General features: G+C 28.0%; 2 protein-coding genes across 2 annotated transcripts; both read right to left on the bottom strand.

Annotated features, from left to right (window-relative positions):
* Positions 1-260: 260 nt before the first annotated feature.
* Positions 261-9,311, bottom strand: LOC129963408 (dnaJ homolog subfamily B member 9-like). The gene is made up of 4 exons (XM_056077760.1): positions 9,055-9,311; positions 2,676-2,912; positions 1,735-2,106; positions 261-609 (listed from the first exon to the last, which is right to left on the bottom strand). Exons 2-4 carry the CDS (start codon positions 2,887-2,889, stop codon positions 539-541), a joined length of 657 nt encoding a protein of 218 aa, XP_055933735.1. The 5' UTR covers positions 2,890-2,912; positions 9,055-9,311; the 3' UTR covers positions 261-538.
* A 3,725-nt stretch (positions 9,312-13,036) lies between these two features.
* On the bottom strand, positions 13,037-18,117 carry LOC129963577 (G-protein coupled receptor Mth2-like). The gene is made up of 3 exons (XM_056078040.1): positions 17,942-18,117; positions 15,189-15,968; positions 13,037-13,421 (listed from the first exon to the last, which is right to left on the bottom strand). The coding sequence occupies exons 1-3, from the start codon at positions 18,031-18,033 to the stop codon at positions 13,121-13,123; spliced, it is 1,173 nt and encodes a 390-aa protein (XP_055934015.1). The 5' UTR covers positions 18,034-18,117; the 3' UTR covers positions 13,037-13,120.
* Between the last annotated feature and the right edge of the window lie 9,686 nt (positions 18,118-27,803).

Below are 27,803 nucleotides of genomic sequence, written 5' to 3' on the forward strand. Positions count from 1 at the left end.
TTTGAGGCAATAAGTAAACAAAGCACCAAATTTAAGTTTTTAAATATATATAGGTACTGGCAAAAACAAAACTGCATTTACACCCACAAATGTTGAAAATTTCTTTATTATTTATAAAAAATTAGGAATAAATTATTCCTCTGCATCAGATAAAAAATTATTCCACACAATTTTTTAAATATTTTTTATAATGTGAAGCTACTAAAATTGTGCAAAGATTTTTCATTTCAATTATCAGAAGGAAAAAAAAAACACAAAAATTCTTGATAAAAAAAACTTTATTAATTTACAATATATATCATTTATATAAAATATATTACAAATATCAAAGAGGTAAGCTTTCAATATCTCACTGATAATTTCATACTGCAAGAATATCTTCAAATAAACCTACATCTATAGTAAATTTTGTACCACAGAAAGACAGCATGGCACACACTTTGTATAACTTTGCAAATTATTTAAATATAAATACTTTACACTATTTTACAATAAAGGCAAAAATACACAAATGCTGTACAATTGAGCTTGTCTCGATTTAAGAACATTGTGTGTATGTTGTAACTCTATTACCAACACGTTGTGTAACAGTGCTGCAACGACTACCACCTGTAAAAGAAAAGAAAAAACAATATTTTTCATTTAAAATAAAATTTTGTCTTATGATATATAAAATATTCTAATGTAATACATCAGAGTTAAAAAAGGATTATTTTAATTTTCAGTAATGCTGAATAACTGTATATACTGGGTTATTGTAAAACAAGGAGCATATTTAAAATATTTATTTCGAATGAATGACAATATATAGAGATAAATCACTGAGTAAGTTTAAAGTTTTATTTTATGGATTCAAATAATATTGGGGAAAATGATATTGCTATTTATTTACAAAAAAAATGGTAGTGCCTCAGGAAAAAATATTTTATATACAAAGTCTATATATTAAAATAAAACTTTAGATTAAAGGAAATGTGTATATACCAAAAATTTCTAATGTTTCACAGAGTTTATTTAAATTTGTTTGCATTATGTAAAAGTGACATCACATTATAATTGTATGAAACACTTTTTTTTTTTTTTTTTTTTTTTTTTTGGCTTCATTTTTTTGTATTTTTAAAATTTGGGAGGTCAAGACTTGATGAAGCATATACATTAACAATAGCTTATTTTTTTTTCTAAAATTATAATTTTTTTTCTATTTAACAAATTTAGAATGTTAGTGCTGAATTTTGTAATGTAGTGTTTTGTTTAGTCCTAATTATATACATTTTTTAAAGCTATGCCCTTTATGTTAATTCTAATTTTTTTCTTCTTCACTTTAATATATTTATAGTCACTCTATAATCAATCTTGCTTCATTAGTAATGGATAAGTAAAAATTGAAAAAATTTCATTAGATAAATAAAATATTTAAAAATAAATAAGTATGGCAATATTATACAAAATGATGAAAATGTATAATTTATAACAATGTTTCTTTTAAATGAATATGTCTATTATATAGTTAATATCTGCAATCATAGTTTCAAGCTAGATTTTTCAAATTTCTTTAAAGTATAAAATTAAAAACCTAATTTAAATAATGAAACTCGTAACTGTAAGGAAATATATAATTGAAAAATCAGCTTTACTAGAATATAAGAACAACCTGCAAATTTAAAGTGATCCCATGATTTATGTTGATGTTGCATGAAAATGTGACCATTTATAAAAGTTGAATTAGCAACTTACCTGATGAACTGAATACTTTATGATGGCTGCGAATATTGGGCATATCACTATTTGCACCAAAATGATCACCAAAAAAACTATTTTTGCTGCCAAAAAAGTCACCAAAAAATCCAAATCCTTCTTCTTCCTCTTCTTGTTCAAAGTCAGAAAATAAATCATCGAAATTGAAGAAATTGCTACCAGAAAAGGATCCAAAACTTGTTTTCCTTCTTGAACCATGAGACCTGGATGCAAATGCATCAAATTTACTGAAAAATTCATTCATGTCAAAATGGAATCCATGATGTCCACCTCCACCACCACTATGAAATGGAGAACTTCCTAATTGATCATACTCCCGTCTTTTATTCTCATCAGATAATACTTCATAAGCTGATAGGAGAAAAAATCATGTTTTTAAAGATATATTGTTTGAAAAATGTCTAAAAAATAAAAAATGTACAATCACAGAAATTATTTAACAAAATAGTATTTAAAAAAATATATAAATGCTTAATGCATATAAATTATGTTTATAAAACTGTTAGATTAATATTCCCTTACTTCAATTATTCATTAAATGTTTATAACTTTCAAAAAAATACAAAATAAAATTAGATTATGTTATTAACCAAATAATCTGAATATAATCATGAATAATTGAAGATTTGAGAAAAATTTAACCCAACACCATTTTTTGTTTTAATTCTAAAAATTTTGAATAAATTATTAATTTATTAATTAAATTTTTTATTCACTGTTTTTTTAACTAAAAAAAATTGACATTTTTTGAAATAATGAAATTTTAGTTAATAATTCTCATTATTAATTAATTTTAATTTTAAAAAATTAATAGTTTTTTTTAATTACATTCCTTATATCTCTTGCACTAATGAATTTAAATAACATTAGCTGAAAAATAAAAATTGTTTACTTTATAACAAACAGTTATAAACTCTTACCTTCTGCAATTTTGCGAAACTTTTCTTCAGCATCAGGATCTTTATTTTTATCAGGGTGATATTCCATTGCTAATTTTCGGAAAGCCTTCTTAATTTCTTTGTTACTTGCCTTCTTATCAACTCCTAATATTTCATAATAATTTTTTTCACATGCAACTTCAATAGCTGTCCAAAGCAAACAAGTTGCAATGGGAAAGAATAAATTTAGTCTCATTCCTTGAAAGATTTCTTGAAAATCTAGAAAAAGAATAATTTTTTTTTTAAATTCGGGAACATTAACATTGTGCTTGTTTTGAATCTTGCATGACAATAATAGATCTAATTTCTGCCAAGAGCAGAGCAGAGCAGACCAGATGTGAACATTTACTGACAGCTAAACAAATATTGACTCAACAACGCAAAAATGTAAGGAAACGTTTATAATAGGATGACTTCATTTGTTGTTGTTATTCGCTTTTTTATTTAAAAATGAAACTAAATATAATGAGCATAATAATATTATGCTATTATATAATAATATATTTTATAATATATAATATTATAAAATAATAAATATAAATAATAATATATAAAATAATATACATTATTTTACATTGAATATTTATTTAAACTGAAAGTTATTATTTCCCCCCTTCCCAACAAATACAAAAAGTTTAAAATCTTTCTTTCCAAAGGGAAAAATGACCCTTGTTTAATTTATTTGTAAATAAGAGAACAGGATTTTAGTAACTTCATTTACAATTTCATCAGGTATATGGGGGGGACTAAAAATATATGCCATAAAATAAAATTTTCCTTACAAAAAAATTAATCTTACTGAATATAAACCAAATTGATATATTTTTTTTAACTTTAAGTTAAATGAGGTAATTAAATTTTACTTTCAAATCTGTTCAAAATAATTTAATTTGTAAAAAAATATGAATATAAATCATATAAAATATGCATTTTTCTTAAAGCCAAAACAGAAAAATCTTTTGTTCAACTAATCATATATATCATACATATATTGATCATATATTCATAATGAAAGCTTTTAAAACTGTACTCAATGTTATATTTCAATACCAATAAAAATTACGTAAAACGTTTTAAAATATATCATTTAAAATCTTAATGAAAGTTGGCATTATAGATTCTTGTTTCTATAACATGAAAACTAACCATATTCAGTGAAATGTGCAGAATGAGGGGAAAAAAAGCAAACAAAGTTCAGTCGATTAATAAATTAGAATAATCTGAATATATGCATGCTAGAGAATCAAAATAGTAATCTATATATGTGCTGGCTTACACTACTGAATTATTTTAGAAAATTTGAATGCATAATATCAAAATAATTTTTTTTTAAACTGACGATGAATATTTATTTCAATTCCATTAATATACCCCTATAATGTTTCTCTTTCAAAAATTAAAAATAAAGTTTACAATTTTGTATTACAATTTTTCACAAGAAAGCATTGAAGCACACAGAATTTCCAATCCTCAAGAATGCATATTTAATCATTGTGTCCCAAATATATTTGACTCATATAAACTGCATTTGTTAAATTTCTGTTCATCCATAATATTCATATTTTGCAACCATTTTACAGTAGTTAAAAACAATATTTTTATATATAAATAAATATAAATTTATTCTTTGATAAGAAATATAATTAAATTTCATTAAGAGAAAAAATTATTCATTTTTGTAGAATAAAATTTATAATTTCAGTTTGTAGAAATAGATGTATTCAAGTATGCCAAACATTAAGGTTAATAAAAGTTTTAAAAATGCAAGTTTAAATCAGTTTCAGCCCAAAAACTATTTAAATATAAAAAGTAACGATCACTGTCATTCTTGAAAAAATTAGAAAAACAAAACCATTGAAGTTTTTTTTTTTTGTTTTGTTTTTTTTAAATTTTAATATTCACGGGACTTTTTAAATGATCATAAAAAAAAGATACAAAATAATTTTTGTAGTGTTTTTTTTTTTCATTTAGATATTTTTGTTTTGAAATTTTAATAAACTAGAAAATATCAAAATTTTGAAATTTTCAGTAATAATTTCAGAAAATGCCAATAATGTCAAATAGGTTTTGTGCAGTATTTCTCAGAACTTAAAATAACTTCAGGTATTATTTGTAATAATGCTTTTCATGTTTTATAAAATGTAAACTAATTTCATTGTTTCATCCAGTCTTACAACCACGTCTTTTCCCTATTCTTATGATATAAAATTACTTTCTTTCTAGTAATTTATTTATCCTGCTAATGTTTTGTTTATTTTTAAAAAACAGCTTTTTAGAGAAATTTTTAATTTTGAAGTAGTTATTGTCAATTTTTTTTTTCAGATATAATAAATGCTAAAAAGTGTAACAACTATAAAAAAAGGGTTATTTTATTAATTGATTGTATTGAAAGAAATAGCTCGTAATTCCTGGGAAGGCAGATCTCATTTTCTCCAGGTAATGAATAAAACAATTGGAAATAAGTTAGAATATAGAAGTCAGGTTTCATTGATAAGTAAATCTAATTTCACCAAATCAGAAATTTTATATTAATTGGTTTCTTTATATCAATTTTTCTTTGTGAAATTGATCAACTACCATTATTTCATAAATACAAAAAATTAGCCTCTTTCTTTTAAATCAAGCTTTCCAATTTATATTAAATAACTCTACTTTTCACCTTCCCAGAATAAACGCATTCCTTTTAATCAAATATTATTCGAATTATCTTTGTTCAAAATATTATGTTTCAAACTTAAATATTCCCTTTCACTTGTCACTTTCAATAAAAATTCATCTGCTAAATTAATTGCCTTTTATAATTAATAAAAAATAAAATTATACCAAAAACGCTTTTAATAACTAATACCAAATATCCTTTTGGGATGATAAATTAACTTTCTAAAACAATATGATTATAAATGCCAAAGTTTCAACAAAAAAGAAAAAAAAGAAAAGAAAGAAAGAAAGGAAAATCTTTGACTGTAATCAGTGACAGATTTTTCCATTAAACAGCTGCTTTTGGCCACTAGAGTGAGTAAAAGTTACAGGAAGTTTGATTTTAAAAAATTGCTGACCAAGTTACCAAGTAAATAAATTCGCAAAATATACAAATCAGGATAAGGGTTATTCAGACAATACTAACATTTTGCCAATTATTGTTTGTCAAGTTAATCTTATTTCATTACATTTATTATAATATTACAGTATTTATAAACACTGAGAGAGTGCTTAAATAATATTGCAATGAAATGTGAATATTATGACATAAAACACAAGCCATAATTATATATAAACAAATTTACAAAAACAAATTGTTAATATGCTGACAAAAAGAAAATAAATTTTTAAGTTAAAAATATGATAAAATATAAAGACAAATTGTCCATTTAATGAAAAGAAGGGGCTTTATACTGTGTTTGGCCTAAAGCCATAAGATGTTTAAATCATCCAAATGCCTGTAATCAATATAAAACGTTAGTAAGTGTTTGGAACTCTCAAATTATGAATGTAGTGCAGTCTTTTTGTTATTTTTTTCATTTCATCAATTCACTATGTACTGTTTAAGAATTATTTGCTCAGCTTAAAAATCACTGAATGTAATAATACCAATCATTAAATAAAAGTGTTCATTTCCCAAAAATTTTTAATGTTCTTTGGATATCAAGACAGATAGTTGAAAAAAGCTATCAAATCCTAAAATGAGTTTCTTTAAAAATCAATTATAAATATCTTTTTAAAAAGTTTAAAAGATTATGAAGTAAGAGAAGAGAATAAATATGTCAAATATTTTGCTCACTTAAAAACTGATAAATATATCATCTCCCTCCCCTCCAAATCATAAAATAGATGCTCCTTTGTCTTGTTTGCATGCCATCATATGACTTTAGTAAAAGTGAGCTCAATTTGTATGATTATCAAAACTATTCTATATGTAATAAAATAGAACATTTGCACATTTGCTATAAAAAACTACCAGTCTAAAAAGAGCTTCAGCAGAAATGGTTCAGATATACTTTATTGACTTTTCTTTGACTTTTTGAAGATACAGAGAGAAAAACCATTACAATCAAATATTCATTATAATAATAAAAATTTAATAAAATAATAATAAAAATTTGGGAAACTGGATAGACTAAATTTTTCTCATATTCTCTCACTCTTTTATTTATATAATTATGCATTTATTATTATAAATGATAATAAATTTTACTAAAGAACAATATAATATAATCCAACTCAATACAATCTTCCAGAATTTTTTTCTCCTACTTTATTTATATTTATTTCTTATTTATAAACATAAATCTAATTATTTATTTATTATTTCCATAACATCTATTTACATCAATTTATCCAATACAAAAGAAAAGATGAACAAGAAATAATGAATCCTTTCTTCTGAACGAAAAGCTAAAGTAAAAAGGTTGAAAAGCAAGTATAAATCTCAAAGCATTTACCACAACTAACCTAAACTCCATATTGTGGGTTTATATGAGCAATATATATATATTTTCCCTTCCTACTTCATAAACAATCTTTTTTTAAATGAAATAATTTTTTTGAAATCTAGATTGTATCAAAAAGTAAATATATAACAATAATGCAACAATTTCTAATCTTGGATATTATCTGCTTGCTCAGAACATAAAATTTCCCAAGTAAATAATAAAAATATTCTATGCGTAGATATCATCCACTTGCTTGAACCATAAAATTTCTCAAGTAAATAATAAAAATACTCTATTAATATTTAATATTATTTTTCTTATTATATGCAAGCAAATCTAAATGTAAAATTGTAGGAATACAAAGAAAAAAAAACTTTATAATACTGCATAATATCAAAGAAGTTATTACTATTACAATTATGACTAATTAAAAAATAATTAAAGAATATATGCTACCAAGGAATCATCATCTTGCATTTGTAAATCTCAATAGGCCAGATGAATAGCAATCTAGGCTAGAGAAAGCATGTAAGGTTTGTGAATTTGCTTAGATTAATTATTAATGAATCAGCAAAAATCAATAAAACGTGTTGTAAATGGCAGGAAAGTTTAAAATTAAAAATGTGAAAGTGGAGTAATATTGTATAGCTTTTCTTACAATAAATCATTTCGTATTATTTACTTCCTAATTTAGATTATACAGTTAAAATATAGCTTGTTTTCATCACATATTTAATTGCATGATTTTCACCTAATTTTGAGAGCTCAGGCAGAAAAATTCTGCTAGTTATCTTATCTTATCAGTTTACATAAGGAATTGGAAAAGATATTAACACTGAAATTGGAAAAGAAAATAACATTACTGCAAAAGACAACATGCAATTAGAAGTAGCTTATCCAGATACTTATATTTTTAATGACATTTTGATAGTATCAGAGTCAACTCATTAGGAAAGTTCATTAAACAGAACACATAAAAAGCTATTAAAGTAACACATCTTTAATGTTTGTTAAACTGATGCTTAAAAATAATTTGTTGAGGAAATTATGAATTTAAAAGTTAGACATAAAAAATTTAATTGAAAAATATTTGCAACAAACCAGCTGGTTGAAAAAGTGGGAAGTAAATAAATAAATAAAAACATATCCAGTTTCACATAATTACTAAAATATAAAATAAAACAAAGATTATTAACCTATTAAGATAAAAATATGTTGAACTGTAAACCTAAACTTACAATTTGATTAAAACAGGTGCTTCATAAAGCACATTGCCTATCTTAATAACATAAAATGCTTTACAAAACTGTTACAATATCTTTATGACATTCAGAATATTGCTGAATAGATCATACTAATTAGTTCTAATAGAATGCAGTCAAAATTTCCTAGATCCTTCATTAGCAATGATTATCAACCGAGGAACAAAACTTTTAAAAAAGAAATTGGTACATAAATTCATAGAAAAAAAAAGAAAAGGAAGTGTTAATTATTGATTAATTAAAACTATTTTTTACATTTCATACAACTTAGAAAGTATGTAAGCAAACATAAATACTTTAAAAGACAGTTTGATATAAATGAAAGATTCTAAAATGCATAGAAGAAGAAGGGGCAACGATCTTAAAGGATTGAGAACCAATGTTGTAAAGAATCTCTTTTCAATGTTATTAAATAATCTTTTTTTAGAATATCTATTCTTAAAAAAATATCTCATTATTTCTTAGTTTATGTGACAGTAGATTCTCCTGATTAATTAGCAGAACTAGAAATATAGAAGAAATAAGTTACAATAAAAGCAAAAGTAGATATATATTTCCCCTTTTTATTTATATAAAGCAATGAAATTTATACTAATTTTACTCGGTCTTTTTGGAAGATAACTAATACAATAATAAATATTTTCATGATCAAGAAAATTATTAACTTACCTGATATTTAAGATTTTATCACACCAACTATTTCGATCTAATATTTATTTGTTTATAGAATGATGAGAGAAATTACACAAAATCACAGGCTAATCCTTCCAGATAATTCCTGCAAATGCTACGATCTTAATTTAGTGAGAAAGTCAGCAGATATTATTTTTTAGCACAGTTTAGTATCCCTTTACTTCATGCGCTGTAAAGCTAAAACAAGACGTTGAAAACCGAAAAAACACTCTTCCGCACGCGATTGGACGAATGAAAATAACATTTCTCCGGCTATAACACAATATGCAATTACAGAAAAATTGGAATTATCTGCTCCTATTTTCATTCATTTTAAGTGTACCAGGTGGCGCTATAAATTGCCACTGGATTGTTAAGAAGTGTGATGAACATACTCTAAAGAATATGATAAACTTCCGTATAATTTTATCCTTGAATCGGAGTCCCAAAGGAAAGTCTAGTTGCATAAGCTTCGTTACTATACATGCAGGAAAAAAACGCGTGGAATGGAAATGGGATTAGAAATCAATTTTTAGCAAATACTGTTATTTTCTTCCAATAGTAATTTAGAAATTTATTTACAGGTAGTTCAAACCACAATTTTTTATTAAATTTCATGTTAAAGACATTAAACTGTTTGGAATACCAGATTTTTGTTTTATCAGGGACAGTATTTGCTTCTTTTTTTTTTTTTTTTTTTTTCATCAGTGTGTGTTAAAGCGTCAATGAAATTTTGAAACAACAAATCTACAATAGAGCATTGGTAATACACAGTAAATAAATATTTTAATTGTATGCACTTAAGTTTATTCCAGATCCCAGAACAAGTATTATTTATAAGATTACAAGCATTATCGGAACAAATATTTATTACTTCGAAGATGCCTTGGGAATTTAAGATGGCTTTATTTAATCATCTTTTACAGATAGCTTCAGTTCAGAATATAGAGAAATTTTTGCAAGTCATATCATTAACTCTTCGACCCGCCCAAAGGCACACGGATAACGAAAACTGAATGACCGGACTGCCGCTACAGCAACACTGGCGGGAACTGTGGTTGAGTCCTAAGGGTGATCACCGACCACGGTTCAACCCTTCCCAAAGGAGGTACGTCCTGTCATCGATAGGAGGAGGCAGGTCCCCCAACTTTTTGTGTACCCTTCAGGGTGGTGAGATCCAACCACCATACCGGAATCATCTCATCCTCATTTCGAGGATGAGATGATTCCCCTGGATTCGCCCCCTGGGTTTGAGGAATTCTGATAAAAAAATAATTAATGATGACTGCTTCAAATGTTTGCAATGCATTTATTTTATGCATATATAATGAATTATTATAATGCTTGCAATGCAAATATTTTTGATAAAAATTATTTTTCATAATAATTTTTATCTTACAGTCTATTACATTCTAAGTAGTTTGAAAAGTATATATGAAATAAAAATAATGATTTAAAGTATTTTTTTCTTAAACTAACGCTGTTTTTACGCTGATATGCATTGAAAATGTTATTAAAATTTTCAACTAATCAGTTTTTCAAAAATTTATTGTAACGTATACCTTTGTTCTTCCTATTGTGACCTTTCAAAGCTATTTCATTTACTTCGCAGTGTAAAACAATTTATGTATTTTTAAATCGTCTCTGAACCTAGCCGGAAACTTTAAAGACGTCCAATTCTTTATTTTATCTTCTTTAAAGATTTGAAAGAATCCAGGAAACATTTTTTTTTTTTTTTCATTATTTGAATAAGATTTATTGAAGATTCTGTGCATTCAAAGAATATTAAAATAGCACAATTAATGAAGAAATATAAATTTTTTATGGTAAAATATTTGCACGGGCGAATGACGATTAAAAGGCTATAAAAAGCTATAATTTACTAAATAAAAATATCCCATTATTTGAACGTATCCTTAGATAATTCATGCTTTTTAAAATTAATAAAAGTTTTCCACATCCTTTCAAATAGTAAGAAATATATCATTTAATAAGACTTCATAATTTTAGTTGTAGTCTCAGCCTAAAATATAATCGAAAAATTTCTGTAAAAAGCTGTAATTTTTGTATTTTTCACATATACTATTTCCAAATGTAGGTAGGTTTTTAGAATATATTAGAAAATGTTGCATCAGCGGCCTGCTGACATATAAGTTGCATAAAATTTAATTCTCCTTTTGCAGTTGTGGCTCATCTATAAGCATCTGCAGAGCTGTAGTACCTCCAGAATTTATTTTTAAAAGTTAAAGTTCCTTTTTTTATTGAATTTCCTTATTCCCCTTTTTAAACTTTGATGTTCCTTGCTTACTCTGTGAGAGTCCGATGGTCAACGAAATAAAAAAAAAAACAATAAACATGTAAATATAAGACATTAAATAAACTAACAACCAAGAGAAACGCAGGGCGGGGCGATTAGTCATTCCACCAATGAAAACCCTCCGCGCACTCAACTGATTGGTTTATTTGAAAAAAGAAATAACTCTTTTCTCCTTTTGAATGTAGAGGCCCTCGAGCTACAATCAGGATAGGCCCGACTTGGAACACTAACTTTTTTTTCGAGCCTCATCCAAAATTGGCCTTCATTTTCTCTCTCTCTCTCTCTCGCTCTATCGCTCTCTTTTTTTTCTTTTTGCTATATTTTTTTACTGAATGCTTGATTTCCATTCTTGACAGAAGCACATCTGTTTTATGGAGTTCACTTTCTTCGGTTAAAAGATACTTGGGTAATTTTTTAAAACGTTAATCAGATGAAAATTTTTTGTGGGATCAATTATTATTAATTATTATTTGTACACAAGAATGAAGGATACAAATAATTTATTTTGTGTCTTATCTGAAATTTATTTGGGAACAAGTGTTATCGGGGAGACTCGATGAAGATGGAAATATGTAAGGATAGGGTTGCTCCCATAATTTTTTTTCGTGAATTATCACTTTATCATTCACGTTATTTTCTATTGGCAAATTGCAAGGAATATATATCATACACTGGGCATTTATCGTTTGAAATATAACAATGTGTGTGGATTTGAAATTAAAATTTTTGAATTACTTCGAATTGAAATATCTTTTTCTAATTGAAATATCGTCAAAATTATTGTTGTAAGATGAACTACTTTCTAAGGTGACGAGTTTCCACTATTCCACGCATTGTGGTGCTTGTAAATCTATTTGATATAAGTTTCTTACTATGCATGCTTGGTTATATAAATCATTAATATAATTTCTAATATTCATGATTCTATTTTTAGGTAGATAGTTTCCGGTTATCTGTTTTACTACCTAGGTATTTGAGAAACAACTCATTTCGTATATGATAGGAATATGATAGTGAAAGATTTTGAAATTCATATAGTCTCTAATTATGCTGTTCTCGATTTCCGTTACCTTCGTGAGAATCAAAAGGCAAAGCTTTTTTCTTTTATTTTCACGTAAATAAAAAAAAACATTTAAAATCTCTACTCCTCACTTTTCTTTGGAAAAACAAGGGGAAAAGATGAGTTTATCTAATATGAGTTTTGTTTTATTTTGTTTAAACATCAGCTCTAAGCCAATAACTTTCAAGTTAACTCTATTAGCAACCCTTTAAGACGTTTTGTTAATATTGAAATATATTCTGTATTCAGCTCTACACACAAAATTTTAATGTTGTTTCACTCTTCTTTCTATCTTTATATTTTTGTGAAATGCTTTGAATTCGGCAAGAATATTAATCAACTGAAGTTTAATCACCACCATTTTAAAATTATATATTCAAATTTTGTGGGAAATAACATAAATTATGGAGGAGTACAGCACAATGGATATAACTGTGCAATGATATAAGTTAGATACCCATCAATACTTAAAATTTAAAACTACTTAGCCGAGAAAATCACAACTAAACTGCGTATAAATTATTTAATTAAAATATTTCGGAACCAATAACCCAGCTTGCCAAAGATGAGTAATTTAAAATTAATTACATTAATTTTGTGCGTCAAGCATAACCAGTTTTTATTTTTTTATACCAAATATGTACAATATCTACAAAAATATATCAAATATTAAATTACGAAGCTGATTAGAACTTAGATTCACTCAGTTGGTCCAAAGATTGCTTTCGATTTTGATCCGACGACAGAGTCTGTTGCGAGCTGGTGCTCGGTGTTAAAGTGGAAGATTTCTTATTTTGCCAAATCTTCTGAAAGAATGCTTTAAGAATGCGTTTTTTGCAGACGAATATAAAGAAGAGGAAGCAACCATGAAGGGCTGTCAGCATACCAGCAATGGCGTACAACCAATAGACACCAGTCACCCAGGGGAGGAACTCAGTTGTCCATGTTATACCCATTACGAGGAACAGTTTCAAGTAGAGGTGGAACCTAAGATAAAAGATTGGAAGTTAAAAATATTTATTTTTTAAGCATTGCTGTAAATTACTTTGTGGTGTGCAAGTTAACTACAGTCTTCACTAGCACGAGACTAGTTCAAATAGCTTATAAGATATACCCTATTAGCACGAAATGCCCAACAACGTTGTTACGATATCCTTACAATATTCTGCGGCATTCCGAATATCGAAGAACGTCGTGGAGATATCGGGGGAAATCTTGTTCTAATAGGGTAGGAATCAGTTGCAGATTACTAATTAGAGCCTCCAGACTGAAAGGTAGGCATAGGCAGAGCAATTGAAAATACTAATTACATAGCTGTCAGTAGTTAATAACTATAAATTTGTAAACTATTCAAATTATCAGTAGTTAATAACTACAAACTTGTAAAACATTCACATTTTAGGAATTAGAGGATAAAATCAACACTTTATCAAGTATAATTGTCCACATGTCTCATTATGTTCACTTAATTAAACAGCATATATAAGAGCCAAACTCCTACTTACATGTAATTAAATTTAAATTTGGACGTGTGATCTTACAGTCACTTCTCTTATTAGAAATTTCAAGGCTCGATATATCAAAAGCGCGACAAAGTGAATTGCCTTTTTAGCAGTAGAAGATTAAAATGTGAGTATTTTGTCTTTTATTTAAGATGTTAGATGGCAGAGTACCAAATAAGAGGCGCTCATGCATAATATGATTTCTCATATTTAATCGCCATCGCATCATATTTAATCGCCATTAAGTTTAGCAAATGCAAGTGGCAACAGGACATGGTTTTACTGTTCTTTTTTATTAAAATTAGCTTTAACCCTTTGCATTCCTATGTCCACTCTGAGTACCATTGTACAGGATGTGTCGTTTTCACATTTTTTTTTTTTTTTTGCTATATAGTGATAATTATAATAATTGTATTATGGCAAAAAAATTTCACATTAATTTTTAGAAATTATAACCTATCTATAACTATTTCTAAGATTTCAAAGCACTTAAAGAAATTCTTATAATAACATATGCAAAATAATGATTCTTATTATTTTTTGAAGTTCAAAAGGTGAGTGACAAGTGATATATATATATATATATATATATTTATAGTAGGGGTTTGTCCCCGTTGCGCCATCTAAAATTGGTATCATGGAAAATGTAAACACTTGGCCTTCCCTCACCCCACCCCACCCCATCATTTCGTCGGGCATTCATCAAATAAATTAGGAATTTCTCAGAAAAATATATGAAAATCTGCAGAAAAGTTTTTAAAGTCAAAAAAAAATAATTTCATTTGATGTATCTTTTTTAGTACAATGCAAGTAAGGGGATAAGAAAAATGTCAGATTTAATTCAATTTTAAAATTTATTTTCTGCCACCATTCAAATATGCATTGCTTTAATTTTTTCATTTTATATCCATACAACTATGCTTCATGCATTAAAGCACATTTCATGATAATCTAAATTAATGGTTAATTTTCTCTTTCGCCAGTATACCTCTAGTTAATTGACTTTAATATATTATGTTAGGAATATATTTCATTAAATTTCTTACTGCATTTTTACATTAAAAAAAATAACAAGCCATTTGAATTTGATGCTTTATTTTAGGATATGTATTAAGAAATTGTGTTAAGAATTTTTTTCGTCTGGTAATAATAGCCTGAATTTTAAGCACCTCTTTAATTTGTATGAATGTTCTTGAAAATACTTTTTAATGACTGTATATTAAACTAATAATTACAATGTTATTATATTTACCTCTCTTGATGCTGCTTTACATTTAGAATCGCCGTCATTTTCTTGATGATTCTTAATTTTCTGATTATTAACAAGAACAAAACCAAGTTGCAAAACAATATGATTCCTACTGGCAGATTGAAATAGTATATAAAGGCCGGAGTGCCACTTAACCAGCAACGCTTGACACCAAATTTAGGCCTATATTTCAACGACACCAAGTCAGTCAATTCGAAAATAGCTGCAGGAAGAGCTGTCAGTATCGTGGCTGTCCAGGCATACACAGAATATTTCAAATACTTCTTGGAAGTGTTTGCAACTTCTGCTTTTGCTTTCATATTTGTGAGACTTCTGAAGATATCGAACGCCATGACGTTCGTCCAGAAGAAAGTAGCAAGGAAGGTCACGTGAATGATCATGGCCAGAGTGAAGCATACTTGGAATGGGATATGCTTGCGGATGATGAGGTCCAGAATGAGCAGTAGGAAGGTCGTGAGCATGCAAGACGACATGGAAATCAAGTTCTTTCCGTGAACATTTCTGAATTCTGGAAGGATGGAGTAGACTATGATGGAAAAAATTAAGCATAAGCAAGATGCTATCATTTCAACTATTATGATTGGATAATATCGAGAAACATTTCTGTTTCTAGCCTGTAAGTTGGTTAAATTGGTTAAATTTGCCGTGACAGCATAGCTCGAGTTATAGTCTCCCACATAAAAGTCTTCGGTGTCATTCCATAAATTCAATGGAAAATCTGTATTAGGATACGGAATTAGATCTTCTTCTGAGATGTGTGTGCTGAAAAGAAAATAAGTTATTGTATTAGCAACTAATTACTGATTTTTATGATGATGAAAGCATACCGAAGTATTTTTAATTGGGCATATTTATATGAAGGAAAGTAAGCTTAATTTTATTAAAGAAATTTGACTGTTTAAGGAAGTGACATTTCAGACAAGATACAAAAATTCTAAATATCTAAGAGAATAAAAATTTTAATTATTTCATTCCGAGTTAAATTATGTTATAAATATTGTATTTTTTCCCTTGTTCAATCATTCACCAGCCATGATAAAAAAAAAGACGATATTTATTTTCATAATTTATTTAAAAAGTTCGATAAGATGAATCGGAACTTTGAATATTAAATTTGATGAATTTAGTACGATAGTAATTGAATGATTTTTTACCAATTTGTTCAAATAACAGAATCTCAAATGTAAAAAGATTTTAAAAGTCACTCAAATGGTTAAATAAATGCAAATGGTTTTTCTCAATCACAATTATTAACATAACTCTCAAATTTGTATTCCAATAAAGCATATCTAATATCTAACTAATTATATTAGGAAACGAGTCATTTTACTTAGGTTTTTATTAAACATATTTTTCAAATCTCAGCTGCTTAAAAAGTGTACTCCAATATGTGTACTCGTTTTTTCATTTGTCATTTTAATTAATAAGAATAAAAATAAATATACTAATAATAAGGGAAAATACGTGTATGTGTGTGTTGTCGCTCTAGAAAGGAGAAATTCAGCCTAGCTTAAAAATGTTTTCATGAAGTAAATTTGGAGGTTGCAAATTTGCTTCCTGCAGTTATGTTTTAAATAGTTCAATTAAAAATTAAACAAGTTTTTTTTTTCGTGATAATTTTTGGAAAAATATTATTAAATAAAAATTCCTTTTAAAATATAAAAAAAAATATTTTTAAAGTCATTAACTTAGTTGTTTTATCACTTTTTTTGAATTTTGTTAGTTCTTTTAGAAATTTTTTTCTAATGCATTATTTCCAAAATTATATTTTACTGATGTAATTGACTTCAAACCGTTTTAATTATTTCATCAAATATTTATTCGCTTGAATTTCATCATTTTTAAAGTATAATGAGATTTGTTACCTATGAAGTTTATATCAATAATAAGAAAATAAAGTTTCAGTCGTGGGAAAGACTGTGAAATTAAAAGATATTAAAAGATAGATTACTCGGACAATTACGTTTTCAATGGCACAGTAATGCCAAAGGATTCGATACCTTTAGAAATGTTCATGTACGCAATATTGAGAATAGGTGTAAGGTTTTTAAATTAACATGGCTTTAATGATTATCAATATTTGGTGCTAAAAAATCGTTGCAGAAATTATGATTATTTTATACATTAAATATTTAATTGAAATCAAATACAATCAATATTTCCAGCGAACCCGCTAATAGCCAAAGACAGCATGCTTCAAAAAAAAAAAAAAAAAAAAAGTACACAAACATAATATGAAGATCTAACATCTCGCAAAGTCCCAGAAGTGGCTTAAAATTGTTTAAACAAAACCCGAATTTCAAATGTACAATATATTTGAATATATCTTATACTCTTAAGATCCAAGATATATTTTTCATGTTTCTGTAGTCACAATCTGGATAAAAATATTCTAAAGATATGCTAAAAGGCTACACTTCTTTATAAATAATAGCTATTAAATAGCTTATTAAATAATATCCAAAATTTTTATACTTTTTGTGAAATATAAATAGTTTTCAAAAAATCCTTTTATTATGCAACCTATATTAGAAACATCCTGTTATTATAAGAAACCTATAAAATAATTATTGGAAACCTACAAAGTTTTCTTACAGAGAAAAAAGTGAAAAATTAATTGCACAGATATTAAATCAGGAATTTATTTGGAAAAAAACTTAAGATTTACACTAAAAATAATTATGAATTGACCATTTGTGAAAATTAATTTACAAATAAGAAAAAAAGTTACTTACGTATTTTCAGCGCAGAGATATGGGATCATACAGAGAGGATTAAACTGAGGAGAAATCTCATCACCGAACGCAGCATTTGCGTACAGTTTCATATCGCCAACAGAAGAACTTTGTCTTCAGAACGATGATCAAATAATTCCATTCTTTAATATATTCGCCATAAATATAGGGTAACTCCCGTAACACTCCGTAATTAATTTCCTGTGACGCTTTCTTTAAATTTTCCCCGCTGAACTTCCGGCAAATTCCACGATACTTCCTTGCTTCACTTCCGTTTATCAACAGATGGGAAGACGATATTTTGCTATACGTCTTCGAATAGTTTTTAAATGGGAAAGTACCGACGTATGAAAGAGATAATACTCCAATGTTTGGATGAGTCACCCAAAATTCCCTGATGATGTCATCAGTTTATTTCTATATGAATAAAGGTGGTAAATAAATCGGTTAGATCAAAACTGCTATTAATAGTTCACAAAAATAGAAAACTTTTCCGTTTTAATTTTTTTAATTTGTTTATTTTGTAAAATTTACTCGGAGAAAGTATTATAATTGACAATATAAAGAAATAAATTAAATAAAGGAAATTCAAACCTCCTATCTGAAAAATTTTAGGATTAATTCGTTTTTCTTTTAAATTTTATTTTTAAAAATTTACTTTTAATTATTACAACCAAAATTTGTGCACAAAAATGCATTCAAAATTGTTGAAATTCGTATATGTATAAATGTAGTTACTAAAACAATGAAAAGTATTATTGTAAAATATATTTTAAAATATCATGGAGAATTTATAAAAATTGGAGAAAAAAATTGCTATCGCAAAAAGGTTAATTTTTTGGAATTTTTAAGTGACTTAAGATTGGTTTTAGCGCAATTATATATAGGGCTGGATTATACCTTCTATGGCCATTAGATCACGTAAATATTGGAATCCATTTTCACCTCCAAACTTTGAAAATCAAATATTTCCTTTTTGGTTTAAATTTTTCAAAAATAGTTTAAAGTGATAAATGTTCATAAAAGGAAACAGCATAAAGCTCAGTTGCTAATCACAGTATAAAATGCAGGTTTCAGTGTATCGCATATAAAATGAAAAAAATGAAAAATGTAAGTAAAAGCTAAAATGTAAAAGTAAATTTAAAATAAAAAAATAGTTTCAAAAATACAAAACTTTTTTTAACACAATCTATATGATCTTTAATAACAATTAAAAATCAGGCATATTATAATTAGTTATAAATCATTTAATTAATCAAAATTTTAATTATAAAGCATACATTATTTTTTGGAGCTATAAAGTACAATAATGGAAAAGATAATTATAAATATTACAAGAGTAATTTTCTAAAATAAATTTAATTATTACTTGGTTTTAATATGAATAAATTTCATTTCATAGTCTTTGTAATTCAATGGAGACGTAAAATTTAGTAATTTTGAAAATTCCGGGGAAAAAAATCGCTAGGGCTCCGCTAAAATTGTGGGACGGGTTGCAATTGTCTACTTCGGCTGTTTAATAATCCCGTTATGGTTATATATTTCAAAGATATTCGGGGAAAATGCTAAAATTCAGATTAATTTTTAATTAAAAAAATTAACTAAAATTTATAAAAATCCTTTTTTAGTAAAAGCGGCTACTGAAGAAATAACTGCCTTGCCAAATTTGGCGATTCCAGATGCAAAAATTTGCTTTTCGAGTAAAATTGTGACACGCATAATTAAAAACCATGTATATTGCCTGATGCAATTTGTTGATAGCATTCTAACCTGTAAACATCTTCATCATAATTCCATCAAAATATCTTGATTAATATTAAACTAATATTAAATATAGAAAAAAAATTTGGAATCGTTCTCCTGTGTGTATCTCCATATGTGAATGAACACAATAACTTACAGAAAGAATGGTATACTAAAATTCTTTCCGTGTAAAAAAAAAAAAAAAAAAATGAAGTAACGTGCCGAATGACAATTTGAAGTTTTTCAGTTTTATATAGTCTATACTTTGAGAAATAATATCTGGAGAATGTCATTCTGGATATCTTTCACTTTCTTTTATACGAAGTCTAGATAGAAAATAAGAAGATCTGCGGAATTCTACTGTGGCCATTAAAAATTAGAACTCAATATTTTTGGTTTATCCCACATTTCAGTCTTGGTCTTAATTATGTCTGTTGGTCTGAAAGCGAGATAACTCAAAAAGGTTTTAAACTAGATGGATAATAGGTAGGATTAATAGGTAGTTTTAACACAATTTTTAAAAATTTCCATACAAAATTTTAAGCAAAATCCGTTCACAAGAAGCATTCGGTCTGTCTGTCCAAATACAGCTGAATATAATAGCTGAAAAGCATAAAGAGCTCAATGGATGAAATTTGGCGCACAGATTCCACATTTAAAATGTAAATTTATATCAAATTTTGAAGCATATTGGCTTGATCATCTGTATTTTCGAGCACATGTGAACATAATAAATTCAAAACATGACAACTTGGATAATTGAAATTTGGCATACAGATTTACAGTCTAAAATGCAGATTCTTATTAAATTTTGAAGCAAATAGGTCCGATGGTTGACTGTCTGGCGGGCTGCAAATTTTCATGCATATGATCATATTTTTAGAAATTTCTTACTCATCAATTTAATCAGAGTTTAGAATTTTATTATTTTTTATCACTAATTTTAAAACAATCGAATGAACAGGGATGCTCTTGGTGAAAAAATCTGAAATTAAACTTGATTTTAATACATCATGTTTGATGAATCAAACTATCCTGAGGAAAAGGAAAGGGTAACCTAGGGAATGAAAAGAGATATATTTGCTGAAACCTACCATGCCTTACATTTTTTCCGCAATGAATGGGAAGTGTGTCATTACGGAATCATTCATTGACAATTTTTCCTGTTAAATACAATTCTAAGTAGATTGCAGGAAACGGAAGAATACTCTTCGAAAAATAGTTTTCATGGCAAAAGATTTGTAATAATGGGAATTTATTAAATTTAGTATTGTTATTTAACCCTCTCGTTTACTATAAAAAATAAAAAATTTTAGAGTTCATTGGATTTTTTTGGGAAAGTCGTTAATTAAAATAAAAGTAAATAAAAAAATCTTGATATAGTTATCGCTATTTACTATGTACAAATCCCTTTCTGTGACTACCTGGGTTAGTGATTACATTTAATTTTAATTAAATCGTTTAGATATAATTTCATATCTTAGATGCATACATATTATTGGTTTTTAAATTGTTAAACAGTAAAACTTTATTTTTTACTGTCTTACATATGTTATACAGACCAATCCCCATGATAGTATAACACTGTAAAATACATAAATGTCCTGTTCATATATCTTCGATCAATTTTTATCTCCTCCTCGATCAGATTTTTCGCGGAATCAGATATCCCCCTCGAATGAATAATTACAATTATTCACCTCGTTATACAGAACTAAGTTGTATAAACAGGGATTATTGAGTAGCTTTCAACAATGGAAATTAATGGATAATTGTCAATAGATTTCAACAATGGATAATTGCACTTTATGAAACAAATTATTTCAGGAAACAATGTAATTTGTAATTGAAAATTAAATAAAAGAATATTTTTAAAAAATACCAAATTTCAAGGAAAATTTACACAACTATTAAATTGGTATCTATAAAAAGACTTTTTCTCTTTAATTTTTGAAGCGATGTAAAATTTATATTTGTGCAATAACATTTTCGAACGTTATCACTTAAAACCCACAAAATTCAGCTTGATTTATAATTAAAATTTCAAACAAACATGCAGCAAGATGCACATTGTGACCCATCAAGGTGTAATTGTGCCAAATGTTGTACCTATTAAGCTGGCACGCACATATAAATTTTTGTTTGTAAAGATTTTAAGCATGTTGAGACGAAAAAAGCTCCCATTTTGGGAGTACAACTATCATCAAACCAATACAATACTTGGATTTTTTAGATGCCTTTATTTAATAAAAAATAAGCCACTGTTCTGTAGAATTCGAGCACACTCCTGTTGGTATCATTTTGCCAAAAAGAAGCATTAATTTTTTTTAAAAAGAAGCATAATTTTTGTAAAAAGTCTTTTGTTCAAAAATGCGCATTTTGGACATAGCTTCTATTTCGTACCTGAGTCCTTCTATTGAAAGGCTTACATTATTATCCTATTCTCAAATATTTCATAAGATTTTTATATACATTCGCTTTTAATTGATTGTTACTTTCTAAGACCTAAAAGCGTCAATTTTTATTTCTGCGTAGCATAAATTAAAAATCGGATTTAAAAGCTGTCAATTTGTATGAAATTCTGAATTAAAACAAAAACTGCACTTTGATATTAAAATAGAAAAAAAAATATGCTGATTAAATAGTTAAAAAAAAAAAGAACTAAGGAAAAGAAAAGCAACTTCCCTGATATCTAATGCAGTTCAACTGAACTGATTTTGAATTCGAATGGGAATTGCCGGTTTGATATAGTTATGATAGAGAAAATAGGAAACTTTAATGCAAGACGTTTCCGATGTTTTAAAGTGGGAAAACCGAAATAAAAGCTTGGATTTTTGAAAAAAAAATATTCTAAAATGTGAGAATAATTAAGATAATTATTGAATCTGAAATATGGAAAAGCATTTTTGGTAATCATTTGTGAGTAAAAGCATTTTATTTTTATATTTTGTACAAGCATGTTTCCGGTTATTCATGTCATTAGATTCAGACAAACGATTCACTGCCGGTGTCCTTGCATAGGGGTAGCGCGTCTTCCCCGTGATCTAGGCTTTCCGGGTTCGAGTCTTGGTTCGGGCATGGTTGTTCTCTTCCTTGTGTTCTCTCTGTGAGGTGCGTGAATGAGCCCGCCTGTAGAAAGGGGTTGTGCAAGCGCGTGTGTGTGTGCTATCTTCATTTGAGCTAGAAGTCAGGCTTCTGCCCTCGGGTGCTCAGGAGTCTTTACCCACAGAAGCTACTGCACCCCTTTTCCGTGGTAACGCGGACACGACATCATCAAACGATTCTCTAACGAAAATATCAAAAAATGTATCAAATCAAGAACTCCAGAGTTGTCTAAATTATTTGTAACACAATTTTTAAGGCTCTCTAATTTTTTCATAAACTTTTTTTTACATTGTAAACAAAACGTTCTTAATGTTTGGAGACATTAGCTGCTAATATTGATGAACGGGAGTGATCTGTTCGGAACAATTTAATATATTCATCAAAAAAGTTATCCTCTCCCTCATTTTGCTTAAAACTAAGGACAGTGGGCAATACCATAAAAGCCACGAATGCTCAGATTTTTATTTGTACACTTTCGCCTCTGAATCTTGTATACTTTTTAGTATAATAATAATTTTAAAATATCCCCTTTTTGTGCATTAATTGCATACCATTGGCGAATTGTAATTGTGAAAGAGCCTATTAATAAGCAATCTTCGGTTGTTTTATTTCTTTGGTAATTAATCGCTGGCATGTGGTTAAAACACAAGTACCAGAAAACTGAATATGCATATTTGAACGCGATTTTTTATCTATTAAAACAATATTTTAACAGAATTACAATTGTAGTTCTGTCACGGTTATGTACCAAATTTCGTATATTTAAGTAATTACGTTTTTGAATTATCGTGTTTACATATAGTCTAACAAATGGATATCCGAAGGTACAGTCCAACAGATGGTCAACTCTTTGACAGATTTGATTCAAAATTTGATACACATTTACACTTTAGATGTTAAAACAATTTGCTGAATTTCATTTATCTATTTTGATAATTCATTTTTTAATTGCTGCGTTTACATGCAAAAGTAGAGATAGACGATCCTCTCTCTGATAGATTTGGTTCCAAATTTCCTATAGAACTATATTTTAGATGCCAAACATGTGCACCAAACTTTATATATTGTTACAAACCTGTAATTTTTCTTCCCAGCGCGAATAGTGTCATCATAAGAAAGACAGTTTTACAGTCATCTGTAGTGAATGTTGTCGGATGTCGAGCCAGTGATCCCAGAGCTTGGCGACGAATTCGGTGACTTTGGCAACAAAAGGGATAATACTCAAAATTTTGAGAATTTTGTCGATCTCTCCATTAGGAACCGAAATACGCCTGATTGCTCTAGAAGATTCTATCCCCGGCTTCCGGAACTATAAAAGACCGGCATTTTCAAGCTGCGGTGTGTGAGTAGTCGGAGTCGCCGACAAGTAACGAGTCTTCGAGAGTATAACAAAGCAATGGCAAATTACCAGCGTTGTGTGGAGTGAGTATTGAACTGCTATGTGCCGAATCTTGTTGTTCACTGTGGAGGCAGCGTCGTATATTGTGTGTGTAGCCAGTTGTAAGAAGTAGTGAGTCGGCAGCTAAAGCTAGAGAAGACAGCGAGAATTTCAGCCGTTTGGAGAGACCGTAGAGCGAAGCTTCGAGGAACCCTTCTCCTGCTGGATTCTGTCTGGCCGCTTCGTGTGCTGTGGCCGATTACTACTTGTGGACTACTGTCTGCTTTAGTGTGCTGTCCTGTGTTCGTCACTGCTGTAAATATTTGACGCCTGTGTATTCGTCGTCTTTGTGTACTCGTGTCTTCGTGTAAATAAACGTCATCGTCGTTTTCTACAGCCGCCTGCTGATTACCTTCTACTCACCATATCACTACCAAAAGAACCCGGTGGTGGAGGAAAATCCGTAACAATATCTAGCTCTTTAAGTAATCATGTACTCGGACAGGCAGACTTCTTTTGAATAGATCTCGTCAAAAATTTGACCGAAATCTATAAATTTGCAAAGTAAATCATACATCAAATTTGATACGTGTAGCTCAAAACGTTTTTGTGTTATAGTATTCATGAACAAACATAATTCCCAAAATACAGTTTTAGGATTTTTGATAGGCCTGAAACGTTGAGTTTCGTCAACATTTCGAGTTTGAATTTTTTGATGATTACAATATTTTCTCTTCATATGCTTTGTATACGAGAAAATAATAAACGTACTGAAATATAATTTTATATTTAGTCTTTGGAAACTAGGGGATATCAATTCCAAACAAACACACACAAATATGCCAAAAGTCGCTTAGGCCATATCTTGTACACAAGAAAGGGCGAACTCGAAATTTTGAAGAACCGACACACTTTAGATTTATCTGAATTAAAAAAAAAAATCTTTAGAACATGATAGCTCAAAAACGCTTTGAGCTATACAAATAAAATTTGGTATATGATCTTGACAATAAATTTGTTGATTTTTGCGAAAGTTTGAAAATGAAGCCATTCATGTGAAATCAGGCCATTCGAGTATAAGTGAACACGATAACCTCAAAACTTAAAGATCTAGATAGATAACGTTTGGTGTGATGTTTAGCATCTGAAATAGAAATCCGTATAAAATTTGGAACCAAACCCATCGAGGAAAGGATCGTCTATCTCTACTTTTGTATATAAACGCGATAATTCAAAAGCTTAAATCCTTGGATAAATGAAATTTAGTTTACCGTTTTAGCATCTGAAATGTAAATATTTATCAAATTTGAATTAAATTTGTCAGAGGTTTGACCTTCAGTTGATTTGTATGTAAACAAAATAATTCAAAGCCATAATAATTTAAATAAATGAAATTTAGTATGCGATTCTGAAATTACAGTTGTCAAAGTTTGGTTTCAATTCGTCGGAATAATGTCCTCCAAAATGCATATTTCAATTTTCGATGATTCAATACTAACTGAATGACGGCGATTAATCTCCATAGTTAGTATGCTGGATTCAATAAAAACACTTGATTCGTCAGGTTCGCTTTTCGTATTTATTTTTTGCTTATATGTAGTTAGTAGTATGCCGTTCTGTGATACTTCTGGTGTCATCGGAAGATTACCATTTAAATATCGATGGCATCACATTGGTTTTTTTTATTGGTCAATTTTTATTTATTTTATGAATTTTTTATTTTATTTTAATTGTTTACTAATAATAATTAATATATTATAAAAATTATTATTATTTAAATTATTTATCTATTTATTTTATGAAAATGGGAATAATGATTCTCGAAAGATTCGAAAAACCGCCATGGCAGAAGTGCTACCGGCGCCGAACAAAAGAGTTCCGATCAAACGGCACAGTATTTTTATTTAAAATACTTTAAATCTTGGCTTTTTTTGTAATAAATTTTTAAAACTTAGTTTATCTGGTAAACAGTTATGAATTAATGGGCTAGACAAAAAACATGAATAAGAAAGGTTTTTTGGAATAAACAAAGGTTTTGTGATATAGGTATATCATAATTAAGGTTCAGGAAGTGAATATTTATAGGACTATAGCCTATAACAATGGGGTCAATTCATGTGACGTAAAAGTCACATGTCATGAACTTCTACGCATGGCATTTAAGTTTCATCCGCACCGCTTTCGTTGATTAGTGTGCCATTAACGGTCTCCGCCAAGTATGAAGCGGATTTTTTGTTTACATTTGAAGTTTTGAGTTTACAATAATTTTTGAGTCATTTTCTTTCCTCTTATAATTATTATTTCTTGATTATTTGATTTTATTATCTATAATATTTTAGGACAATTTTTTTATTACTAACGTACTAAAGAAAAAATATGGTCACAGTTTAAAAAAATGTATACATCATAATTCATATTGCTATTCTGTGGCTCAGCAGGTATTATGAGATAAATTTAATTCTTAAAAATGAGTCTTTAAGAAATAAACTTGTAGAACACTGCTCTAAAATAAAGAAACAGTTATATTCTAAATGTTATCAGCGAGATTGGGATTAATTTAATCTAATTCTACTAAGCATGGCAAAACTGTTTACTTAAATAGCAATTAAATTGTCTAGAAAGAAAGGTTAAGGGTATTCGAACTCTAGTCTGAAACATCGTAGATTGGTAATGTTGTAGGCTTGGTTCACATGTCAAAAAAAAAAAAAAAAAAAAAAAAAAATTAAAATTATCTTGTTTGTTTGTTTGAATGAGAAGGATTTAGGGATTTTTAGCTACAAAGGCTGTCATCCCAAAAATTATCTTTATGATATTAACAACAAAAAAGTGATCACGAAAAACATATTTAGGAGAGTTCGAATTTAGTTGTAATATATGCAATTTGAAACACGAGATTTACACATAGGTATTTAACAGTTTTAGTCAGCATTTTTATTAAATATGATTTTTATGATATTTCTTATTACATCAGAACAGGCTGTGCCCCATCGAAGTGTATAGAAATAGGTTAGATTCATAATTATGTGCCTCCTCAGCTAATTAATGAGAAAAGGATTTTTCTTAAGATTCGATTTAAAATAAATAAGCTAATTTTTACAAAATCATTTCTCCAAGTTAATAAAAACTGCTTCAATTTTTTTCAAATTGCAATATTTTTTTTATTAATCAACAAAAATGTCTGAACTATGGAATGGGGTAAATTACAACAAAATTTCGGTCAAAGATCAGATTTCTCCCTAATAATTAAACTCAGAATGAGTCTTACAAGGGCTCACTTAATAAAAAACATTTCTTTTCTAACAGACACACTTGGAAAAGAAACAATTAATACAGAACGCCGATATAATTATTAAGAAATGAAAAAAGGATGATGGAAAATAAAAGATTTAAAAAAAGTCCATAAGAGGAAACAAAACAGAAAAGGGCGAAAAAGATTTCAAATTGGGATGGAGATTTTGAAAAAGGAAAAAGAAAGGTTTTGTCCTAATTTGTGGAGATGTAACTCAAACGATAAACACTAATACCCTATTTTGAAGAGATGTTAAGGTTATTGTGAAACAAACCAAGACATTTTGAAAGAATAAAAAACAGCGCCTGAGTCGGCCTTCTTCTTTAAGCTTCAGCGCAATATCGCCG

This window comes from Argiope bruennichi, chromosome 3 (assembly GCF_947563725.1).
Source record: "Argiope bruennichi chromosome 3, qqArgBrue1.1, whole genome shotgun sequence".
NCBI classification, from domain to species: domain Eukaryota; kingdom Metazoa; phylum Arthropoda; class Arachnida; order Araneae; family Araneidae; genus Argiope; species Argiope bruennichi.

Excerpts from the sequence above, each read along its gene's own strand:
- LOC129963408 (XM_056077760.1), bottom strand. The coding sequence starts at position 2,889 with ATGAGACTAAATTTATTCTTTCCCATTGCAACTTGTTTGCTTTGGACA. Across the intron at positions 2,107-2,675 it reads GTTTCGCAAAATTGCAGAAG|CTTATGAAGTATTATCTGAT; the intron begins GTAAGAGTTTAT and ends TTCTCCTATCAG. Across the intron at positions 610-1,734 it reads TAAAGTATTCAGTTCATCAG|GTGGTAGTCGTTGCAGCACT; the intron begins GTAAGTTGCTAA and ends TTTCTTTTACAG.
- LOC129963577 (XM_056078040.1), bottom strand. The coding sequence starts at position 18,033 with ATGAAACTGTACGCAAATGCTGCGTTCGGTGATGAGATTTCTCCTCAG. Across the intron at positions 15,969-17,941 it reads TATCTCTGCGCTGAAAATAC|CACACACATCTCAGAAGAAG; the intron begins GTAAGTAACTTT and ends TTTTCTTTTCAG. Across the intron at positions 13,422-15,188 it reads GTAAAGCAGCATCAAGAGAG|GTTCCACCTCTACTTGAAAC; the intron begins GTAAATATAATA and ends CTTTTATCTTAG.